The sequence below is a fragment of the Trypanosoma rangeli genome (genome assembly GCF_003719475.1).
Source record: "Trypanosoma rangeli strain AM80 chromosome Unknown Tra_15.4_contig_00117, whole genome shotgun sequence".
Lineage (NCBI taxonomy): Eukaryota > Euglenozoa > Kinetoplastea > Trypanosomatida > Trypanosomatidae > Trypanosoma > Trypanosoma rangeli.
Window position 1 is genome coordinate 33839 of NW_021705857.1, and position 17872 is coordinate 51710.

At 46.7% G+C, this 17872-nt stretch overlaps 4 protein-coding genes and 1 pseudogene across 4 annotated transcripts, besides 10 other annotated features; all 5 read left to right on the forward strand.

Moving 5' to 3' along the window:
* The first annotated feature begins 1489 nt into the window (after positions 1 to 1489).
* Positions 1490 to 1539: a microsatellite.
* Positions 1540 to 1821: 282 nt separating this feature from the next.
* TraAM80_04149 (Zinc finger (ISS)) lies at positions 1822 to 3621 on the forward strand (the record flags this gene model as incomplete). Its single annotated transcript, XM_029381088.1, has 1 exon — positions 1822 to 3621. One exon carries the CDS (start codon positions 1822 to 1824, stop codon positions 3619 to 3621), a length of 1800 nt encoding a protein of 599 aa, XP_029239166.1.
* Positions 3622 to 3929: 308 nt separating this feature from the next.
* Positions 3930 to 3952: a microsatellite.
* Positions 3953 to 4232: 280 nt separating this feature from the next.
* Positions 4233 to 4266: a sequence feature (GA-rich).
* A 619-nt stretch (positions 4267 to 4885) lies between these two features.
* Positions 4886 to 4926: a microsatellite.
* Positions 4927 to 5064: 138 nt separating this feature from the next.
* Positions 5065 to 5149: a microsatellite.
* Positions 5150 to 5404: 255 nt separating this feature from the next.
* TraAM80_04150 (hypothetical protein) lies at positions 5405 to 5661 on the forward strand (annotated as a pseudogene).
* Positions 5662 to 5792: 131 nt separating this feature from the next.
* On the forward strand, positions 5793 to 9020 carry TraAM80_04151 (leucine--tRNA ligase; the record flags this gene model as incomplete). The annotated part of the gene is made up of 1 exon (XM_029381089.1): positions 5793 to 9020. The coding sequence occupies one exon, from the start codon at positions 5793 to 5795 to the stop codon at positions 9018 to 9020; it is 3228 nt and encodes a 1075-aa protein (XP_029239167.1).
* A 903-nt stretch (positions 9021 to 9923) lies between these two features.
* Positions 9924 to 9951: a microsatellite.
* Positions 9952 to 10010: a microsatellite.
* A 685-nt stretch (positions 10011 to 10695) lies between these two features.
* Positions 10696 to 10730: a sequence feature (GA-rich).
* Positions 10731 to 10767: 37 nt separating this feature from the next.
* Positions 10768 to 10787: a microsatellite.
* Positions 10788 to 11278: 491 nt separating this feature from the next.
* Positions 11279 to 12592, forward strand: TraAM80_04152 (putative proteasome regulatory ATPase subunit 2; the record flags this gene model as incomplete). The annotated part of the gene is made up of 1 exon (XM_029381090.1): positions 11279 to 12592. The coding sequence occupies one exon, from the start codon at positions 11279 to 11281 to the stop codon at positions 12590 to 12592; it is 1314 nt and encodes a 437-aa protein (XP_029239168.1).
* A 743-nt stretch (positions 12593 to 13335) lies between these two features.
* Positions 13336 to 17100, forward strand: TraAM80_04153 (uncharacterized protein; the record flags this gene model as incomplete). The annotated part of the gene is made up of 1 exon (XM_029381091.1): positions 13336 to 17100. One exon carries the CDS (start codon positions 13336 to 13338, stop codon positions 17098 to 17100), a length of 3765 nt encoding a protein of 1254 aa, XP_029239169.1.
* Positions 17101 to 17742: 642 nt separating this feature from the next.
* Positions 17743 to 17788: a microsatellite.
* Positions 17789 to 17872: the final 84 nt, after the last annotated feature.

A 17872-nucleotide genomic window follows, 5' to 3' on the forward strand; every position in this document is an offset into this window, starting at 1 on the left:
ATTTTAGTTTGTTTGTTTGTTTTTCGTTTATTTTTTATTTGTTATTTTATTTTGTTTACTTTAACTTTGTAGTCGTCTTTAGTATTCTTTTTTTTTGGGGTTTTTTTTGTTTTTTTTTTTTTTTTTGGGTTTGCTACTGTTTGCTTCCTCCCTTTCAAACTAGGAATTCTGGTCATTTGCCACTGCTGTGGTTGTACTGCCATTACCGTTACTTTTTCACTGCACGTCGTTTTTATTTTATATTTGGTTTATTGCGTATGCGTTTGCAGGCCGCACGTCTACTGCCGCCACCATTGCCGCTGTTCGGACTGCACTGATGGCGGAGAGGCTCATTAAAAGCTGTAGGGAAAATTTGAGCCCTTCTTGGGCCTGTTGTGTATCTGCAACCAATTCCACTACCAATACTAGCACCACTATTGTTTCTATTTGCGGCTGCCAGTGGTGGTGTTGCATCACGTTTATATGTCTCCGTATGTTGTGTTTCCCTGCAGCGAGGAAGGTGATTGAATAAATTTGCAAAATAACGTGTGAGCGCCTGACTTCCAACCTTGTTGTCGAGGCTGGGGGACGAGGAAAGCCCAGAAGATGAAAGGACGTGAGTGTGATCCCTTTTTTCTCTTTTTATTTGAGTTTCTTCACGGAGGAGCCCATTTTTTTTTATTATTATTACTTACATGTTTTAAGTTTTTCCATTATCTTATTACTATCGTCATTTATTCTGAATATATTGGCGCCCACATATGCGCCACGGAGGATCACCGAGAAAACTACTTATCACTCAATTGAAATGGTTTTTTTTTTTTTGGTGGTGGTGGGGTATTAGGAAACAACATTGGCGTTGTGCTGTTAACATATATCTTTTTCTCCTTTCCCTCTCTCCGCATGTGTGTCTATTAGGCTTGCGGAGGAGTGTTTGCATGAGTTGGAGGACACGCATGCACGGAGACCCAGGTCGAGTTATATGTACGTATGCGTATTAGTGTCAGCCCCCGTCGTTTTATCAATTTATGACGCAAGGCACCCATCATACAACAAACAAAAAGGAAAAGATAATTGTTTTGTTTTGGTTTCACGTGGTCGACATGAAAGGCGGGAACAAGACACAGGAGGTTGCTCCCATGGGGAATACAAGAAAACATCGGACTCAATTAAAACCGCAACTGTCGATTAAAATGAACATTTTGAGCATATCCCCCCTCCCCCTCCATCTTTCCATGGCTCTGTCACTCTGTCTCTCATTGGAGGCGTGTTTGTTATCTGTAACTTCTCACTTCTCCCCACTCCGTTCTTCTCTTTTAATTTCCCTCGTGTTTGCGTTACCGCTGCCGCTGTTACAACACGTTAATATCACTGCGAAGGCTCAGGTGAGGCACCCAACCGTAGTACCGTTGCTCACAGTATAGTGAGGGAAGTACGTACACAGATTGCGTTGCACTTACCTACGTACCCGCACACACATTTGCGTGAGAGACAGTGAGTCGGCTAAAATTGTGCCTGTATTTGTGCGTCTCTTGTTGTGTGTGTGTGTGTGTGTGTCTGGTCAGTGAGCAGTGTGATTTCCACGTTCGTATTACGCTGCTGGGAGCAAAAGGGGGAAGAGTAGCAGTGGAGAGGGAGGAAGGAATCCAATTGCAGTGAGATCATTGAAGGAAGCTAGGGAGGTTAAGAAGGCGGAGAGAGAATAACAAAGACGGTGTCTCGTAAAGAGAACTCACGAACCCTGTAAGAAAAAGAACGTAACAATAGCAAGGAGGAAACAACACGAATTGAATTTACACGTGTCGTTATTTGCTGATTGTGGTGCCATTAGGAACTAACACCATGGGTGACGCAACCAGTGACAACCGATACGCGTTCTCACGTACGCAACCCATTTCACCACCTGGGTACGTCGCTTCAGTAACAGGAGGTGCCCCTGCGCACCAAAATGCGTTGGTGAGAGGGGGACACACCGTGCTGCACGCGGCAACAACGCCAACAACCTCCACACAGGGGGTGTCGATGCCTCACCAGGGATCAGCATTAATGACGAACAATCCTCCCACGCGTTCGCAGTTTTTGGCGCACAGGGAAGGCTTTCTTACGCAGCTGCGGGGGCGTTACGCTTCAGCGCCAACGGTGGCTCCACCTACGGCGAATGAACGCTCTTTCCCTCGCTGGGATTCCTCGTTCGTCAATAACAATAGCAACGATAGCAGTCACGCGGTTACTGTCTGCGTTGGCAGTGTTGAAGATGCTCCACCTCAGGGGTATTTTTTTACTCCAATCTCAATAGGTAATCCGGCGGAGAATGCACCGTTTGCATCTTCTTTCCCATATTCCACGACACCGGTGTTGGGGCGAGGACCAGTAGAATCAGCAAGAGCAATGGGGGGCAGAATGCCGTCGTCGGAGACATCTTTCCAGCAGCGTGTTAAACATTCTCCTTCGTTATCTTTACCCTTTGATGCCATGCATGGGGTGGCCCGTCGGTCGCCTGGCTTTGCCGTTCCCTATTCTTTGAATGGCTTACCTCAATCGCAACGAGGTGAGAAAGCTGGCACCCAAAGCAACAGTGTATATCCGCCTTTTGTGAGTTACGGGGGAACCGCGGCACCTTCGCATTATATGGACCCAAACATGCACGGTTTCTTCTTACAATCTCGGCAAGTCCCTCAAACTGCGTGGAATGTGGCTGCACCTGCCTTGAATGTATTGCACGCATCCCTTTTTTCGGCGGAAAGAGGCTCGTCTGCTCCTCAACATGATGCTGGGATACCGCCGCCGCCGCCATTGCCATATCCGGATCAACCAGAAGAGCAAATGCGATCGTATCCTCGGGATACTGTTGGCGAACCATTTATGGCAGCAATAGATCCGTCATTGCAGCGGGTGGGGCAGCGGCATCAAAATCCCGCTTTTTGGGAGTTGTTTGAGCGATTAACTTATCGACCGAGCAGCCGCCGCCGCCGCCGTGGTACCGCAGCTACTGGCCTGCAACAGCGAAGCGAGCAGAGTCGTGTGGGAGGGAACCCTCCTGCCGGCGGATGGGTTCGCCCATTTCGTCACTTCGCCCAAGCCGCACCGTCAGTCATACCATCTATTTCTTCTGTTCGTCCTCGCTCAGGAACTCCTCCACCGCCTCCAATCATGTCATGGGAGATGCGCAACCCAAGAGCCACGTTGCATTTTGCCTTAACTCATCGAGTACCACGCCTTAGTGAAAGTTATCTTTTTGAAGCTGCCCATTCTCCTGATGTGGACAATATGTCGTATGAGGAGCTTTTGGACTTGGCGGAAAGTATTGGGCGCGTCGAACGTGGTGTACCGCGTGAAAGGTTGCTAGAGCTAAGGGTAGTGCTGCAACCAATTCACTTTGGAGTGACGTCCCCATGTCGAGTAACGACTGAGCGAACAGAGGAGGCACTGTCGCCACGACAGGAGTTGCAACAAAGTTTCTCAACGCGTGAAGATGAGTGTTTAACCTGCTGTGTGTGTCTGGATTCATTTGCAGTCGGCCACGTGGCCACGCAGCTTCCATGCTGTCACCACTTTCTGCACGAGGGGTGTGCTTCTCGTTGGTTTGAGAGTCATTTTCGATGTCCAATCTGTACGCGTGATGTACGCGACGCAGAACATTAGCTCGCTGCTTATGTAGAATAGCTCGTCCAGAAACGAGTAGAAGAGCACAGTGAGTTTTTGTTTTGCTTTTTTGATTTGCTTTTATTTCATTCGGTCCTTCACTATCTGCCTATGTGGAAGTTGTTGTTTTTTTTTTGCTCTGTGTTGGCTTGAATTACGTTTTCTTCGCTGTGTTCGATTTCCCGTTATGAGTGTTGTCGGGTTTTGTTGTTATGTTGTCATTTTAATTTCACAGTTACTTGTTTTTCGTCAATCAAGCGACAGAAGGCCTCTCTTTCCCGCATACGTTTCGTTGCACCTCATATCTTCACACACACACACATACACATACCGCCGCTGTCGCCTGTCCGTTTTTTTTTTGTTGCCTCCTTATGCTTCCGCATTGGCGTGTGATACTGCACGCGGGCATGTGCGTATGTATGTGCACGCATAATATTTCACTTGTTGCTGCTGTTTACGTGTGGGTGTTTTTTTTTTCTTGCAGTGAGGCGGCACTCACCACCCAGGTGAGGTTGGGTGGGGTGGGGCTGTGCATGAGTCAGTGTGTTGTTGCGGTGGCGCCTTGTTTTATTACAGACGAATTAAGGACGTACGGGAGTTTTGGGGCACTGGAAAGAAAAAGTGAGGGGGAAGAGAGAGAGAGAGTGGCGCTGCTGAGCAAGGATGGAGGAAGCAGCATCGACGCAAATTGTGTACAACATCACGAAATAGCGGCGCCTTGCAGGAGTAAATATTTGTGGAAGATGGATAGTCAAGCGGAATAAAGAAAATGAGATGGGGGAACATCTCCGTGCCCGCAAGTGTGAGTGGGTGTTTTCGGAGTCAGAGTGCAGCATTGGAATGAGTGAAGCAGCTGTAACAGAACAGGTAAAGAGGTGTGTGTGACGTACATTGAAAATATGACGTAACTAGCTCTTTGTTTTCGGGGTGCGTGAATGTACATACAACCCTTTGCCCTTTCCCCTATTTGTTGCTTTTTGATTTTCTTTCTTTTCTCGTGCGGGTGCTACTTTTTTTCTTCTACTGTTTGTAGTGCGACAAACGCCACATGGTAGAAGAATTTTTTGTTTTTTTGTCCTTCTTGCCGTTCTTGTTCTGTGGTTATGGGTGTGAAGTGCATCATTGTAATCGAGAGTGGGATGATGGGCTGTGCAAAAGAGGACGGAGAAAAGAGAGGGAAAATAAGAAAAAAAAAGCTCCGGCAGGTGTTTCTGGGATGTGCGCATATTTAAGATTGTCATCAATACTGCTGACACACAAGTGCATATATATATATGTATGTATGTATATATATATATATATCTAGTGAGAATAGGCAGGTGGTGAATTCAACAAATTCTGCCTTTACGGTGCAGGTGCGTTTACCGCATCTCATGTTTACTTTTTTTTCCTTGGTGCGTCTTATATTACCCTTTTTTTTTTGTTATCCGCCAGCGGTTTCACTTTTTTTGTTTGCGTTTTTCCTTTTTTTTTGTTGACGGTTATTCGCTCTTGTCTTTGGTGTGTTTGTTTTCTTTCTTTGGTTTGTAGGTGTTTCCCTGCACACACGTTTTTACCCATGCCTTCTCTCACGCGGATGCACACAAACATGTATATACGCATATATATATTTGCATGTATGTAGGTGTATGGGTGTCCTTTTTTTTTGTTGAGAGGTGGGGTGGGGGGTCTATTTGAGTTGTAGCCTGTGGAGTAAATGGTGGATGGGCTCTTCTTTACCCTTGTTATTCTCCACACCGTTTTGCTTTTTTCGCCCCTCTGTGTTGTTTAACCGCAATAAACGTATGTGGGCAATATATGTCGTTGCGTATTTATTGCTGTGGTGCTTATGGGTGGGTTTGTTCCCTCACCGGGCGTTGTGGCGGCGCCCACATGATTAACGCATCGCATTGCTTTTTTCTTGTCCTTTTTATTTGTGGGTTCTTTTGACTCCTTCTTACATGGTGACGTTTTTTTTTTGTTTCTGTTGCGCTTGTGTGTGTGTGTGTGTGTGTGTGTCTGCAGGAGTCGGTTAAGTTTCGTTGTCATCCTCCACCTACTTGAAGGCTGCAGCGGCGCGGCACTACACGCACACACGCGATAGGGAATAGTTCCACACCAGTGGAATAAATAAATAACAAACCGGGAAAGGAGGAAGGAAGGAAAGACGGTAACAGGAGCAGGAGGCAAAAATGTCGACATCACGTCGCGATAAGTTGTTAAGCATCGAGGCCGCAGCGCAGGAGCGCTGGGCGCGGGAGAAACTGCATGAACAAAACGCCCCCTTGAGGAGTGAGCCAGTTCCAAGCAAGTTCTTCGTCACCTTTCCGTACCCGTACATGAACGGCCGTCTGCACCTTGGCCACGCGTTTTCTCTGACAAAGAGTGAATTCGCATCCCGCTTTTGGCGAATGAAGGGGCGCCGCTCACTTTGGCCGTTCGGATTTCATGTCACCGGCACCCCCATTGCGGCCTGTGCACAGAAGATCAAGAATGAAATTGAGTTGTACGGCAACCCACCACAATTCCCAGAAGAAGTGGTGGAGTCGCCGAAAGAGGAGAAGAAGGATGAGGTTGCTGCCATTGGTCAATATAAAGGTAAGCGCGGGAAGACGGCCGCTCCAAAGCCACAGTGGATTATTATGCGCGCTATGGGCATTCCCGACAACGAAATTATAAAGTTTGCTGATCCACTTTATTGGCTGGATTACTTTCCGCCAATTGCCATGGAAGACTTAAAGCGATTTGGTTGTCACATTGATTTTCGTCGCTCGTTTATTACCACGGACCGCAACCCATACTACGACCGCTTTGTTTCATGGCAGTTTCGACATTTGAAAGCGGCGAACCTTCTCGCGTTTGGTAAGCGATACTGTGTGTACTCACCAATGGACTGCCAGCCTTGTGCTGATCATGATCGGGCAAGTGGCGAGGGTGCTCTGCCACAGGAATATACACTTGTGAAGCTGAAGGTACAGAAGGCAGTAGAGCAACCCGCATTTGCAAACTTTAGCAGGATTATAGGTGATCGTACAGTCATTTTGCCTGCAGCAACGCTGCGTGCAGAGACTGTGTGCGGTCAGACTAACTGTTGGGTTTCCCCCAATTTCACTTACAAGGCATATGCCGTTCAGAACAGGGCTGGTGAAGAGGAAATTTTCATCATGACATCACGTGCTGCACGGAATATGGCTTATCAAGACTTTGTTATCAACGGCGCGACGGGTACAGATCCTACTCCGTTGTTTGAAGTGGAGGGAGCGAAGCTTGTGGGATTGCCCCTCTCCTCCCCACTCTGCCCCTACCCCACTATTTACACATTACCTATGCAAACCATTACGGATGTCAAAGGCACCGGTGTGGTCATGAGTGTCCCTTCCGATAGCCCCGATGATTACATTAATTTAACGCAACTTAAAAAGAAGCCCGAGTACCGTGCCAAGCTGGGGATTAAAGATGAATGGGTGAATTTTGAAATCATTCCACTGATTGATATACCTGGAGAAATGGGTTGTGAGTCTGCCAAGTATATGTGTGAAAAGCTTAAGATTAATGGACCGCAGGCTGCAGACCTTTTAGAGGAGGCCAAAAAAGCCGTCTACCAGGCGGGTTTTTATCAAGGTGTTATGATTGCTGGCCCCTTCGCTGGTGAAAAGGTTCCTATTGCCAAGGTTAAGACAATGCAACTTCTGACCGAAAAAGATTGGGCAATTTGCTATTATGAACCTGCCCGTCTTGTCATGAGTCGATCTGGTGAGGAGTGTGTCGTGGCATTATGTGATCAGTGGTACATTGAATATGGGAAAGAAGAGTGGAAGAAGGCCGTAATGAAGCATCTTGAGGATATGAACATGTTCTTCCCTGGAGTGCGCAATGGGTTTGAAGAAACGCTAAATTGGCTTGCGGACTGGCCATGTAGCCGTACTCTTGGATTGGGTACGAAGCTTCCGTGTGATGCGAGTGGAACAATGTTGATTGATAGCTTGAGTGATTCAACTATTTACATGGCGTACTACACCATTGCCCACCTTATTCATACCTCACCTGAGGACAAACACAGCCTTGATGGGCGCCAGGAAAACGTATTGGGTGCCACACCAGAGATGTTTACCGATGATACTTTTGACTATGTTTTCCTTGGTAAAGGCACGCCAGAGAGTGTTCATGCGGTCAATGGACTCCCGATTGAGGCGGCAAAAAAGATGCGGCAAGAGTTTAACTTTTGGTACCCGGTGGACCTTCGCTGCTCTGCGAAGGATCTCATTCAAAACCATTTGACAATGTTCCTCTACAATCATGCAGCCATTTGGCCGGACGACACAAGCAAGTGGCCAAGAGCCATTTTTGCCAATGGTCACATTCAGGTAGATAACGAAAAGATGTCCAAGTCAAAGGGCAACTTTCTGACTCTTGCAGAAACGATTGAATTATACGGCAGTGATGCCACACGTCTTGCCTGCGCTGATGCAGGTGATAGCCTTGACGATGCGAACTTTGTTCGTGAAACCGCCACTGGGTTTGTTCTCAAATTGACCACGGCAATGGATGGAGCACAGGAGATGCTGCGCAACAAAGATACTCTGCGGGGCGGGGAGTACAACATTTTTGACAAGGTCTTTAACAACTCCATTAACTCTATCATTTTTCAAACTGAAAAATTCTATGTGGGTATGCAGTTTCGAGGCGTGCTAAACCTTGCATTTTTTGAACTGTCAAACGAATTCAGTCAATATAAGTTGAATTGCGACGATCTTCAGGTACATGCAGACCTTGCTCATCGATATGTTGAGGTCCAGACGCTACTATTGGCCCCATTGGCTCCACACTTTTCGGAGTACATGTGGACAAATGTTTTGGGCAACAAGACATCGGTTGTCTGCGCGTTATTTCCTGAGCCAACAGCGCCGGTGGAGTACGCCATACTGGTGGCAAATCGTGTCATGACTAATGTAGTGAAGGAGATTCGCTCTCAGGTGGTGAAGGCACAGAAAAAACGTGGCCCTGTCGAGGAGGTGTTCATCTACACTGCCATGAACTACTCCGCATGGCAAATTAGGGCACTCCGACTGTTGCGTGACGTATATGAGGCACATGGGAAATCCTTCCCAGTGAACCTCTCTAAGGAAGCGATGTCGCGCAAAGAGGACTGGATGACAAAAGACATCATCCCCGACGTCATGGCATTTCTGTCCTTCACCAGGATAAATGTGGAGCGATGTGGCGAAGAGGCGTTGTCAGAAACACCCGCTATTAACGATGCAGAGGTCCTGCAAAGCGTGCTGTCTAATATCTGCAAGCTGTCCGGTGTGCCTACGGTGCACATTCTTGCCAACGACGACGAGAAGTACCCGGAGCACCGGGCGGCGCGGCGCAAATGTCGCCCTGGCGAACCCGCCATCGTCTTCCCCACGAAGAAGTAGTAGTAAATTAATCACTAGGCACCGTCATTTCGAGGGGGAGGGGGGCAAATTAAACGGCATGACGCGAAAATTAGAAGAGGAAAATCAATGACGGCAACAATAAAACAAAACAAAAAAAAAGCTAGAAAAATCTACTCGCCATTATTCTCTGTGAGTTAATTAACGTAAATAAACAGGGGGGGGGGGAATCATGTTTGTGTTTGAGCGCGGATGAGAAGGAAGGTTGGCAAGGCCCCCAATTTAGGAGCAAAACTACACACACACATGCGTACACGTTCACATGTGCACTGTAATACGTCAAACACGAAGGTGGCACCATTAACAAACGTTCTTAATTAGCTGGATCCTACAAGCAGAAGGAAAAAGGCTTTGTTTGTTTGAAGCTGGTGGGAAGGAAGTTACAGGGTGGTTGAGGTAAATGGATTAGCATGTTTTTTTTTTTTCAACTATGTTGTTTCTTTACGGGCTAATTGTTTTTCTTTTTTGTTATTATTTCAAAGATACCGCGTTGAAGGGCAGCTAATGCAGTTCTTTTTTTGTCTTTCCATCCAATAACCTCCTACTGCTGCTAACCCCCGCCCCCCCCTCCCACACGCGGAGGAGAGTTCGGGGGTTGCAGGGAAGCCCAAGAGCTGCCACTTTGTGAGTTGGCAACGATGCCCCAGTTATCATGCGTTTGTTTGATGAATTCATCTGGCTATATGTGTATGCGGGTGTGTGGATTAAACCACATGTTGAGTGGGGGTTACTGGGTGCACCCGACCAAACTGTGGTCTTCTGTGTTGTTGTATTTTCACTTTGGGGGTCATAGGTAAGACATGGGACTCTCTGCAGCCATGCGCACGTTCCACAATTAGAATTTATGGTTTTTATTACTTCGTAAGAAGTCTTTGAAAGATGATGCACACACGCACGCACACACACACACACATGTGTGTGTGTGTGTCTGCTATGTTGTTATTGCGACGTTTTGTGTGTGGTGTGCGTTTGGGGATTCTGCAGACTCACGTGACACACTTGCAGTGATACATCAACGCTTACTGGTGATGGGGGTGGCCGGAAGAGGAGAATGAATCGATAGTGTATTTGTGTCGCAATGTGAAGAGGGTACGCCGGAAACAATTTCCCTAAATGAGTTGCGACGTACAGCGCTTGCAGCTTTTGCTTTGTTGTTTACTTCTACAATATTATTATTATTATTGTCCCTTCCCAACTTTTTTGTGTGTGTTTCTGCCGCTTCTCCTGTTGTCTGACGGTCGTTTTATTATTCTTCTTTCTTTGAACAAAAAGATGCTTGGCCCACTTGGTTGCTGGCGGACTCCCTCGAACTGCTGGCCTAGCGTTCATGCTAAGCAGCCAAAGTGCTGAGGACAGGAATGACCCGACGGCTAAGGCGGATGCGATAGCGCCCGCGGGAGACGCCATACGCGCGTCGCTTGGTGGCATCACGATGAAAAATGTGACACTTCAAGAGGACTTGGATTTTGCGGCGGGTGTTCTACGACGTGCCGTGGCGCGGATGATGCGGTTGTGTGCTCAAGATGGCGTTATCTCCACGTCGGAGACGTTGAGAAGGAAAGCTGCGCTTCTGCTTCATGAAGTCAACCGTACGTGAGATGAACACATGCGTAAGGTGCTGAGGTAACTTTCATGTGGTCTCCGTTTTGTATTGTTCAGAGGGAGGGAGGGGAAGCGAGAAGAAGAGAGGAGCTGTTTTAGGAATTTATTGCTTCCTCTGTGCACGGCAGTGTGTGTGTGTGTGTGTGTTTCCCATTCTTGCACTAAGACATGTGTGGATAAGCTGGAGACGTGCGTTCTCTTTGTATATTACTTTCTCTCTATTTTTTTAAAAATATTTTGTTTTAAATAATCTGCATTGAATTGTATAAGGGAGTCAACATTATTTTTTTTTTCCGCTACTGGCCGTGGAATACTTTGCGTGGCAGATTGGTAGCAAGAGGAGATACTTTTCAACGCACGCGTGCCTTCTTCGACTGCACGCCGCACGCGAAGAAACGGAGGGGAGAGGGAAATCCAGTGCTGGAGAGCGAGTTAGAGAGGAAGGTGCAGTTGCTTCAACGGGGATAAGAACACATAAATTGTTGTGGTTTCTTTACTCCTTCGAGTAGCACGACGACCATTACTGGGAGTGGGGTGACCAGAAGCCTTCTTGTTGCTTTGCTATTACAAGAGGCGTAGCAGAGAAGTGTCCCCCGTCGTTTCTCCCATCCACCCACACAGAATAGGTGGAAGGCGGAATGGGGCAGCAGCTTCCAACGGATGCAAAGCGGCAGCAGCAAAAGTGGCAGCCACCCGTGGCTTCTGACATAGGCAAGAAGAAGAAGCGACACGGCCCGGACTCGGCGGCAAAGTTGCCAAAGATATATCCAGTGAAGGCCTGCCTTCTCAAGCAGCTCCGACTGGAGAGATGCAAAGACTATCTGCTACTTGAGGAGGAGCTGCTTAAAACGATTGGAGCACGGCGGGAGGCGCAAGAGAACCTGGAGGAGGGCGCCATGTCACATTATGAGGCTGAGCTCAGTAAGGTGGACGCATTGCGTGGGATGCCGCTGGAGGTGGGTACACTTGAGGAGGTTATTGATGATACACACGCCATTGTATCCACCACAGGATCGGAGTATTATGTTCCTATGCTTTCATTTGTTGACAAGGAGAAGCTAGAGCTTGGCTGCAGTGTTCTACTGCATGACCGCCAACACAATATTGTGGGTGTATTACAGAATAACGCTGATCCACATGTGAGTGTCATGAAAGTGGAAAAAGCACCAGATGAGACGTATGCTGACATTGGTGGCCTAGAGGAACAAATTCAGGAAATTAAGGAGGCTGTGGAGTTCCCGTTGTCCCACCCCGAGCTGTACGACGAGGTGGGGGTAAAACCACCGAAAGGCGTCATACTTTACGGGGTACCTGGCACTGGAAAGACACTCCTTGCCAAGGCGGTGGCGAATCAAACGAGTGCGACGTTCCTGCGTGTGGTAGGGTCTGAACTTATTCAAAAGTATTCAGGTGAGGGACCAAAGTTGGTGCGGGAGTTGTTCCGTGTGGCAGAGGAAAACAGCCCTTCGATTGTCTTTATTGATGAAATTGACGCCATTGGTACCAAACGATACGACACCGACAGCAGCGGGGCGAAGGAGGTACAACGCACCATGCTGGAGTTATTGACACAACTTGATGGATTTGACAGCTGTAATGATGTAAAGGTCATTATGGCGACAAATCGTATTGAGACACTTGATCCGGCGCTTATTCGCCCTGGTCGTATTGACAGAAAGATTGAGTTTCCCTTTCCTGACGAGAAGACGAAAAAAATGATTTTTGAGATTCATACCAGTCGTATGTCGCTAGCAGAGGATGTGGATATTTCTGAGTTTATCCACGCCAAGGATGAAATGAGTGGGGCGGACATTAAAGCCATATGCACGGAGGCCGGTTTGTTGGCGTTGCGAGACCGGCGCATGAAGGTGTGTCAGGCGGACTTCGTCAAGGGCAAAGAAAATGTGCAGTACAGGAAGGACAAGAGCAGCTTCTCAAAGTTTTACCTCTGACGGAGGGAAGACGCGCGAGTTATAATGCAAGGAGCGAAGTATGGGGAAACAAAAAAGAAGGGGAAAAGAAGACTCAAGGTAAAGTGCATATTTGTGTGGAAGGCAAAAAAAAAGGTGGGGGTTTGCCTCCACAGGGGCGAGTCAAGGCGCGCTGGGCCAACGGAGGGAGGAAGGAAGCAGCGAAGTACGAACAGTGCATGAAAATATACAAACGCCACAGCAGAGAGAATTGTGAAAAAGAAGAAGCTGAAGAGCAGCAAAAATAAAGGAGGAAGAAATACACACAAACACACACAGCGAGAGAGAAGGAAAGAAAATGTTGGTATACATACGCATGCCATCTTCCTGTCAAGCGAGCCTCTACCCATCGCATCGTGGGGGAGGTGATGTGTGTTGGTCAGTACCCATGTTCTCGTTTTTTTTTTCCACTTTGGTGCATCGCTGCTACTCAGCTACTGCCGTTGCTGTCGTCATTTGTTTTTTGTTTGCTCTTTCTCTTTGGTGTCACATTAACCTTTGAAGAAACGACACTAAGCAGTACACAAGGGCGAGAAGGGGAAAAGGACTTTTGTGGCCAAAAGTGGTCTTTTTCAGGTGTACGCAAGCATATTCTTTGGTGTGGGAACCAAGCACAGGGGAGGGAAGTCAAAAGGCCAAGTAGGACGTGATCAAAAAAAAAAACACGCCAACAACAACGAGTGAAAAGAGTACAAAGATACATACGTGGAAGTGACAACGCAAGGATGGGTTCGGGGATATCGGTTTTTTCAACTAAAGGCATAGCTTCAAAGTCAAATGCTCCTCAAATGAATGTGTCGCAGGCCGACAGGAACTGGGAAGTGTTTATAGGAGCTCTAAATGAATGGAAAAAACGACATCGTACCTCGCCGGGGACGTTGGAGTGTATGGCGTCAGGCTACACATCTCTTGCTGAATATCAAAGAATTGGCGTGACTTTCAAGCAACTCGTAGATCGTTTGAACGCTCGGAGAACATATTCACAGCAGATGTGGACTTCTGACATGAATTCAGTGCAGTTACTTCTGGACACTAGCCCTCTGCAGGTCACCCTTGACGTTGTTAAAGAGAACATGCCGTTCCTTTTTTACTCGTCCAAGTCAGTTCCTTTTAATGTGATGTTGGAGATTATCTTGTCCAGCGCCGCTGGACTTTCATGCGGTGCCTTGAGCACTTACACTTCACTCAAAATGCTGGATGAAATGTGTTATGAAATTGACAAATCCCTGAGTACCACCTTGAAGTCCACGGTGGCTTGTCTAAAGGAATGCTTGGATCTATTTCCAGTGGATATTGTCAGCGCCAAGAACGATTACTATAACTGTTCGGAACCTATTTTGGCGCCATTCATCTCATGTCTTGCAGCTACAAGCCGAAAGTTTAACTTTTTTGTTTCACTTGAGGAACGTGTGAAGATGCTAAGCGACGTGAAAAGTTTTAGTTCTCCAGAGGAATTGATTAACGCGATAAGGTGCATCTCATCCTTAATTTCCGAATTACTCGCGTGTTTCACATTTAGGGTGCTTCTCCATATTGCACGATTTATACATGCGGTTCCAGGGCTGAGGAAAACCGATGAAGAGAGGGATAATGGGGCGAATAAGAAGAGTTCACTTAACGGTGTTGGACTGGACTTACGCGGCCTTGCAGAGCACGTTATTAGCGTCTGCAAGGGTTTTGAGAAGCTGCCAGGAGATGGTTTCACAAACTGCCGGCGTCACTACCCACATGTGTTTGCATTTAGCGATTATTTTCTCCAATGGACGGAATCAGAAGGGCGCCCACCAACGATTACTGTTGTTGTTAACGCTTTGTTGAAGCAAATGTTTCTCTTTGCTGGCGGGTTAAGAAGCATTGCCGCTGACGAGAAAGTATTTCGCTTGAAGAGCTTACAAGGTGATAATGCATTGAATAAGCATTCTTTGCGTTTAAAGCAACCAAACATGCCGGCAATGAGTACATCTGCTTATAGGTCCAACGATGCTTTATTAACAGAGGATATTTTATTGACTTCTGCTTTGCGCGTGGATGTCGTGAGCTGGGCCACTGTGATTGTGAAACTTTTGAGACTCCCGTCAGATGTAAGAGGCCCTACAGATACTGTGACAAATGCCGTGATGGGTGCAAATATCTTACGCACCTTGTATCAGTACATGGGTCTTCTTCCTTTTGGGGCATTCTGCCCAAGAAATATTTTACGATGGATTGATATTTTCCCGCTTTATACGCTGAATGAAGAGGCTATACGAACCATATTGTTCCTGTACAGTCGAGTTGCAGAGCAGGAAACGCGAATTATGCGCCCTATTGATCGTTCAGATGCACTTCGCTCGGTTATGCGTGCTGTGAAAGGTATTGAGCGCGCCGTCGTTCGCAATGCAACCACTAAAGTTGTTGCTGACATTATTGTCCCTGAATTTGATTCTGAAACCCCTCTCTCGTCTGACAATGACTTCCAGAGGTCTCGTTGCGGCATGATGTATGAATCGCTGACGGAAAATTGCATTTCCAAAATGAGGCCACCTGTTGACATTACTGATTGTGCTAAGCTCACTTTCATTCCCCAGCTTCTTGCCCACGTGTCGCCCTACATTCTTAGCAAAGTGGCTGACGTGCTTTCCGCGGCGCAAATTATGGAGCTTGCATCGAGAGCAGGTGCGTTGGTGCGATGGAGTTCCGCCGCTAACTTGAAAGACCCGCAGAAAGGCGATGTCCTCTATGTGGAAGCTCTTGTAGAAGCAGGACAAGGTGATGGTAAAAGGAAAAACATCGCGCGTCAGAATGCCACCAATGAACCATCCTTACCTCAATCAGCCTTTGGTGACCCGATATCGCGGTCCATGCGAGATTCATTTACAAGTACTCTTCATAAAAATCGAAGCAGCAAGAACTTGGTAAAGAACACATCAGGTAAAGTTACATACCGTTGGGCAATTATTTGGTCTCTTCAAGTCCGCGACGATGAACATGTGATTATATTTGGTGGAAATGTGGAAATTCCATCAGGTTTTTCTCCCATAAGTATCAACCTTGTGGGACACTGCGTCCCGCTATTTATTAGACCAGGGTCCGAGGAGGTTTTTTGGACAAATCCTGATTTTGAATACAATTTGGATAACGTCCGGTTACATTTACTTCCCTTTACAATTGGGTGGCTTCTCGGTAACGGCGTCGCCAACGAAGTGCCGTTTGGAATACGCATTGCGCCGTTGGCGTTTCATTTTATTGCATTTGTGCTGAACTTTAATGCATCTTTGAAGGAACTACCGGAAGAGATGGGTAACTTAACGCTTGTGTACGAAGACTTATTCACCCAATTTAAGGAAATAAATAAAACGCGAATGGGAAGAATGTTTGACGATTTTTCCGATGATGGTACCTCTGCGGAGACGCATGACTCTCCTTCACCTACTGATTTAGTCGCCAATATTATCATGAACCTCGACAAGGACAAAGCGAATTCATTGAGGTTCTGGGATGAAGTGGCACGTGGGTTTAAATTTACAGCTCTTGGGCACAGTCCATTGTTGAAGAATTGCTGCTCTCGTGTGGTACAAAACGTCCTCTGCGGCTTAAGCTCGGTGGATGAAACTTATAAGGGCGGATTTGGATGGGAAAACTATTTTGTTTTTCTCCCGTTACCTCAATTGGCCGATCTCCCATACGGCGACCATGTGGCTCGCATCATGCGAAAATGTCTGAAGGATGACTTTGTTGGGGAAGAAGTACGTCGGCTGTTAATGTTCTTCACTGGTCAGTCACGATTGCCGGCATCGCCTTTAACAAACTGTATATTCCTGATTTTCGAACCAGCCAGCGTGTTGCCCGCTGATGGTGGGCATAAGAGCGATGTCACAGATAACTCTTCGTTACAGATGTTGCCAATGTTATGGCAGGGACACCATGTCCTTGAACTTCCTAGTTCGTTGGAGGCGGTACTCGTCGGTTCGCGTGTCACTGATACGAGCCCAGAAGCATACGCGGCGGCGTGGCTAGGGCGGTCCCCTGAGAAGCAGTCTAGTGCGTTAGAAACATTTAAAAGCATCCTAAAGGAAAAACTGCATGCTACCGCAAGAGATGTTGACATGCAGAGTGGTAGAGGCGGCGGCGGTAGGAGGCATCCACAGCAACGAAGAACGGATTCAAAGTCTATGGGGAGCAGCATTGCTGTGCCCAAAAATGAGAAGCAAGAGCCTGAGGGTTCTGCTTCAGGTGGTCCCAGTAGGAGGACGACATCAGCGTCATTGGTCAATGTAACCTCAAATGGAAATGCAACTGACACTCCGAAAAATAGTAGGGATATCGCAAGGTTGGGCACTGCGCCGCCAGTTTCTATTCAAAAAGAGGTTGTGGTCACTAGCACCCGCAACGACATGAATGACGCGGACGACATGGACAAAACGCCTGTGATAGTCTCAAAAGTGCCACCGTCCCTATTTTTAGGTTTGACGAAGACAAGTGGATCGCCACCGAGCAATGCGACGGTGTGACACGAAGTCCTTGGGGCCAAAAAAAAAAGGGGGGGGGGAAAGGGTCAAGCTACGTCTATTCCCGAGTCTTAAGTGGCGCTATGGCAACATCCCTGTAAAGCAAAAGCAGAGGACGGTGCCCAACAGTGTAGGGAAGGTAGCAAAGAAGATTAAAAAAAAAAAAATGGAAAATGTAGAAACGAATTATTGAGAAGCAAAATGGATATGATGACTTGTGGATGAAGTGCAAATGTATAGACGCATCTGTCGGCCTCTTCCTATCTAACTTTGAGTATAGTTGAATAGACGTATATGAGAAGAAAATTCTTTGCTCCGGTCTCTTTATTTGTACTTATGCATATGGCTACCAATATATATATGCAGAGATATATAAATTTTAGTTGGAAGGTCGAAGACAATACAATGATCATATAATATATATCCTGACAACAAATATATGTATATAATATGGACATACCAAAGTCAGTTTTTATATGCATGAAAAAACCAGGCAGTGAACACCTCGTTGAAAACGCATGCACAAAACTCACAAAGAGAAGGGATGAGGGGAGATACTTTCATCACACATGCTTTAACATTTTTTTTTCCATTCTTATTTTATTTGATGAAAACTCTGCAGCTACTTTGTGTTAAGGGCTGACTTTGTTTTTTATTGTGTTGTTATTGTTGTTTTTTTTTTTCCTTGTTGCCTTACTCTTTGTTATATTTGTCTTTTTCCCCAATATGAAGGTGTTTCAGAGGGATATTTTTTTGTAAAAATCTGACAAAAGAA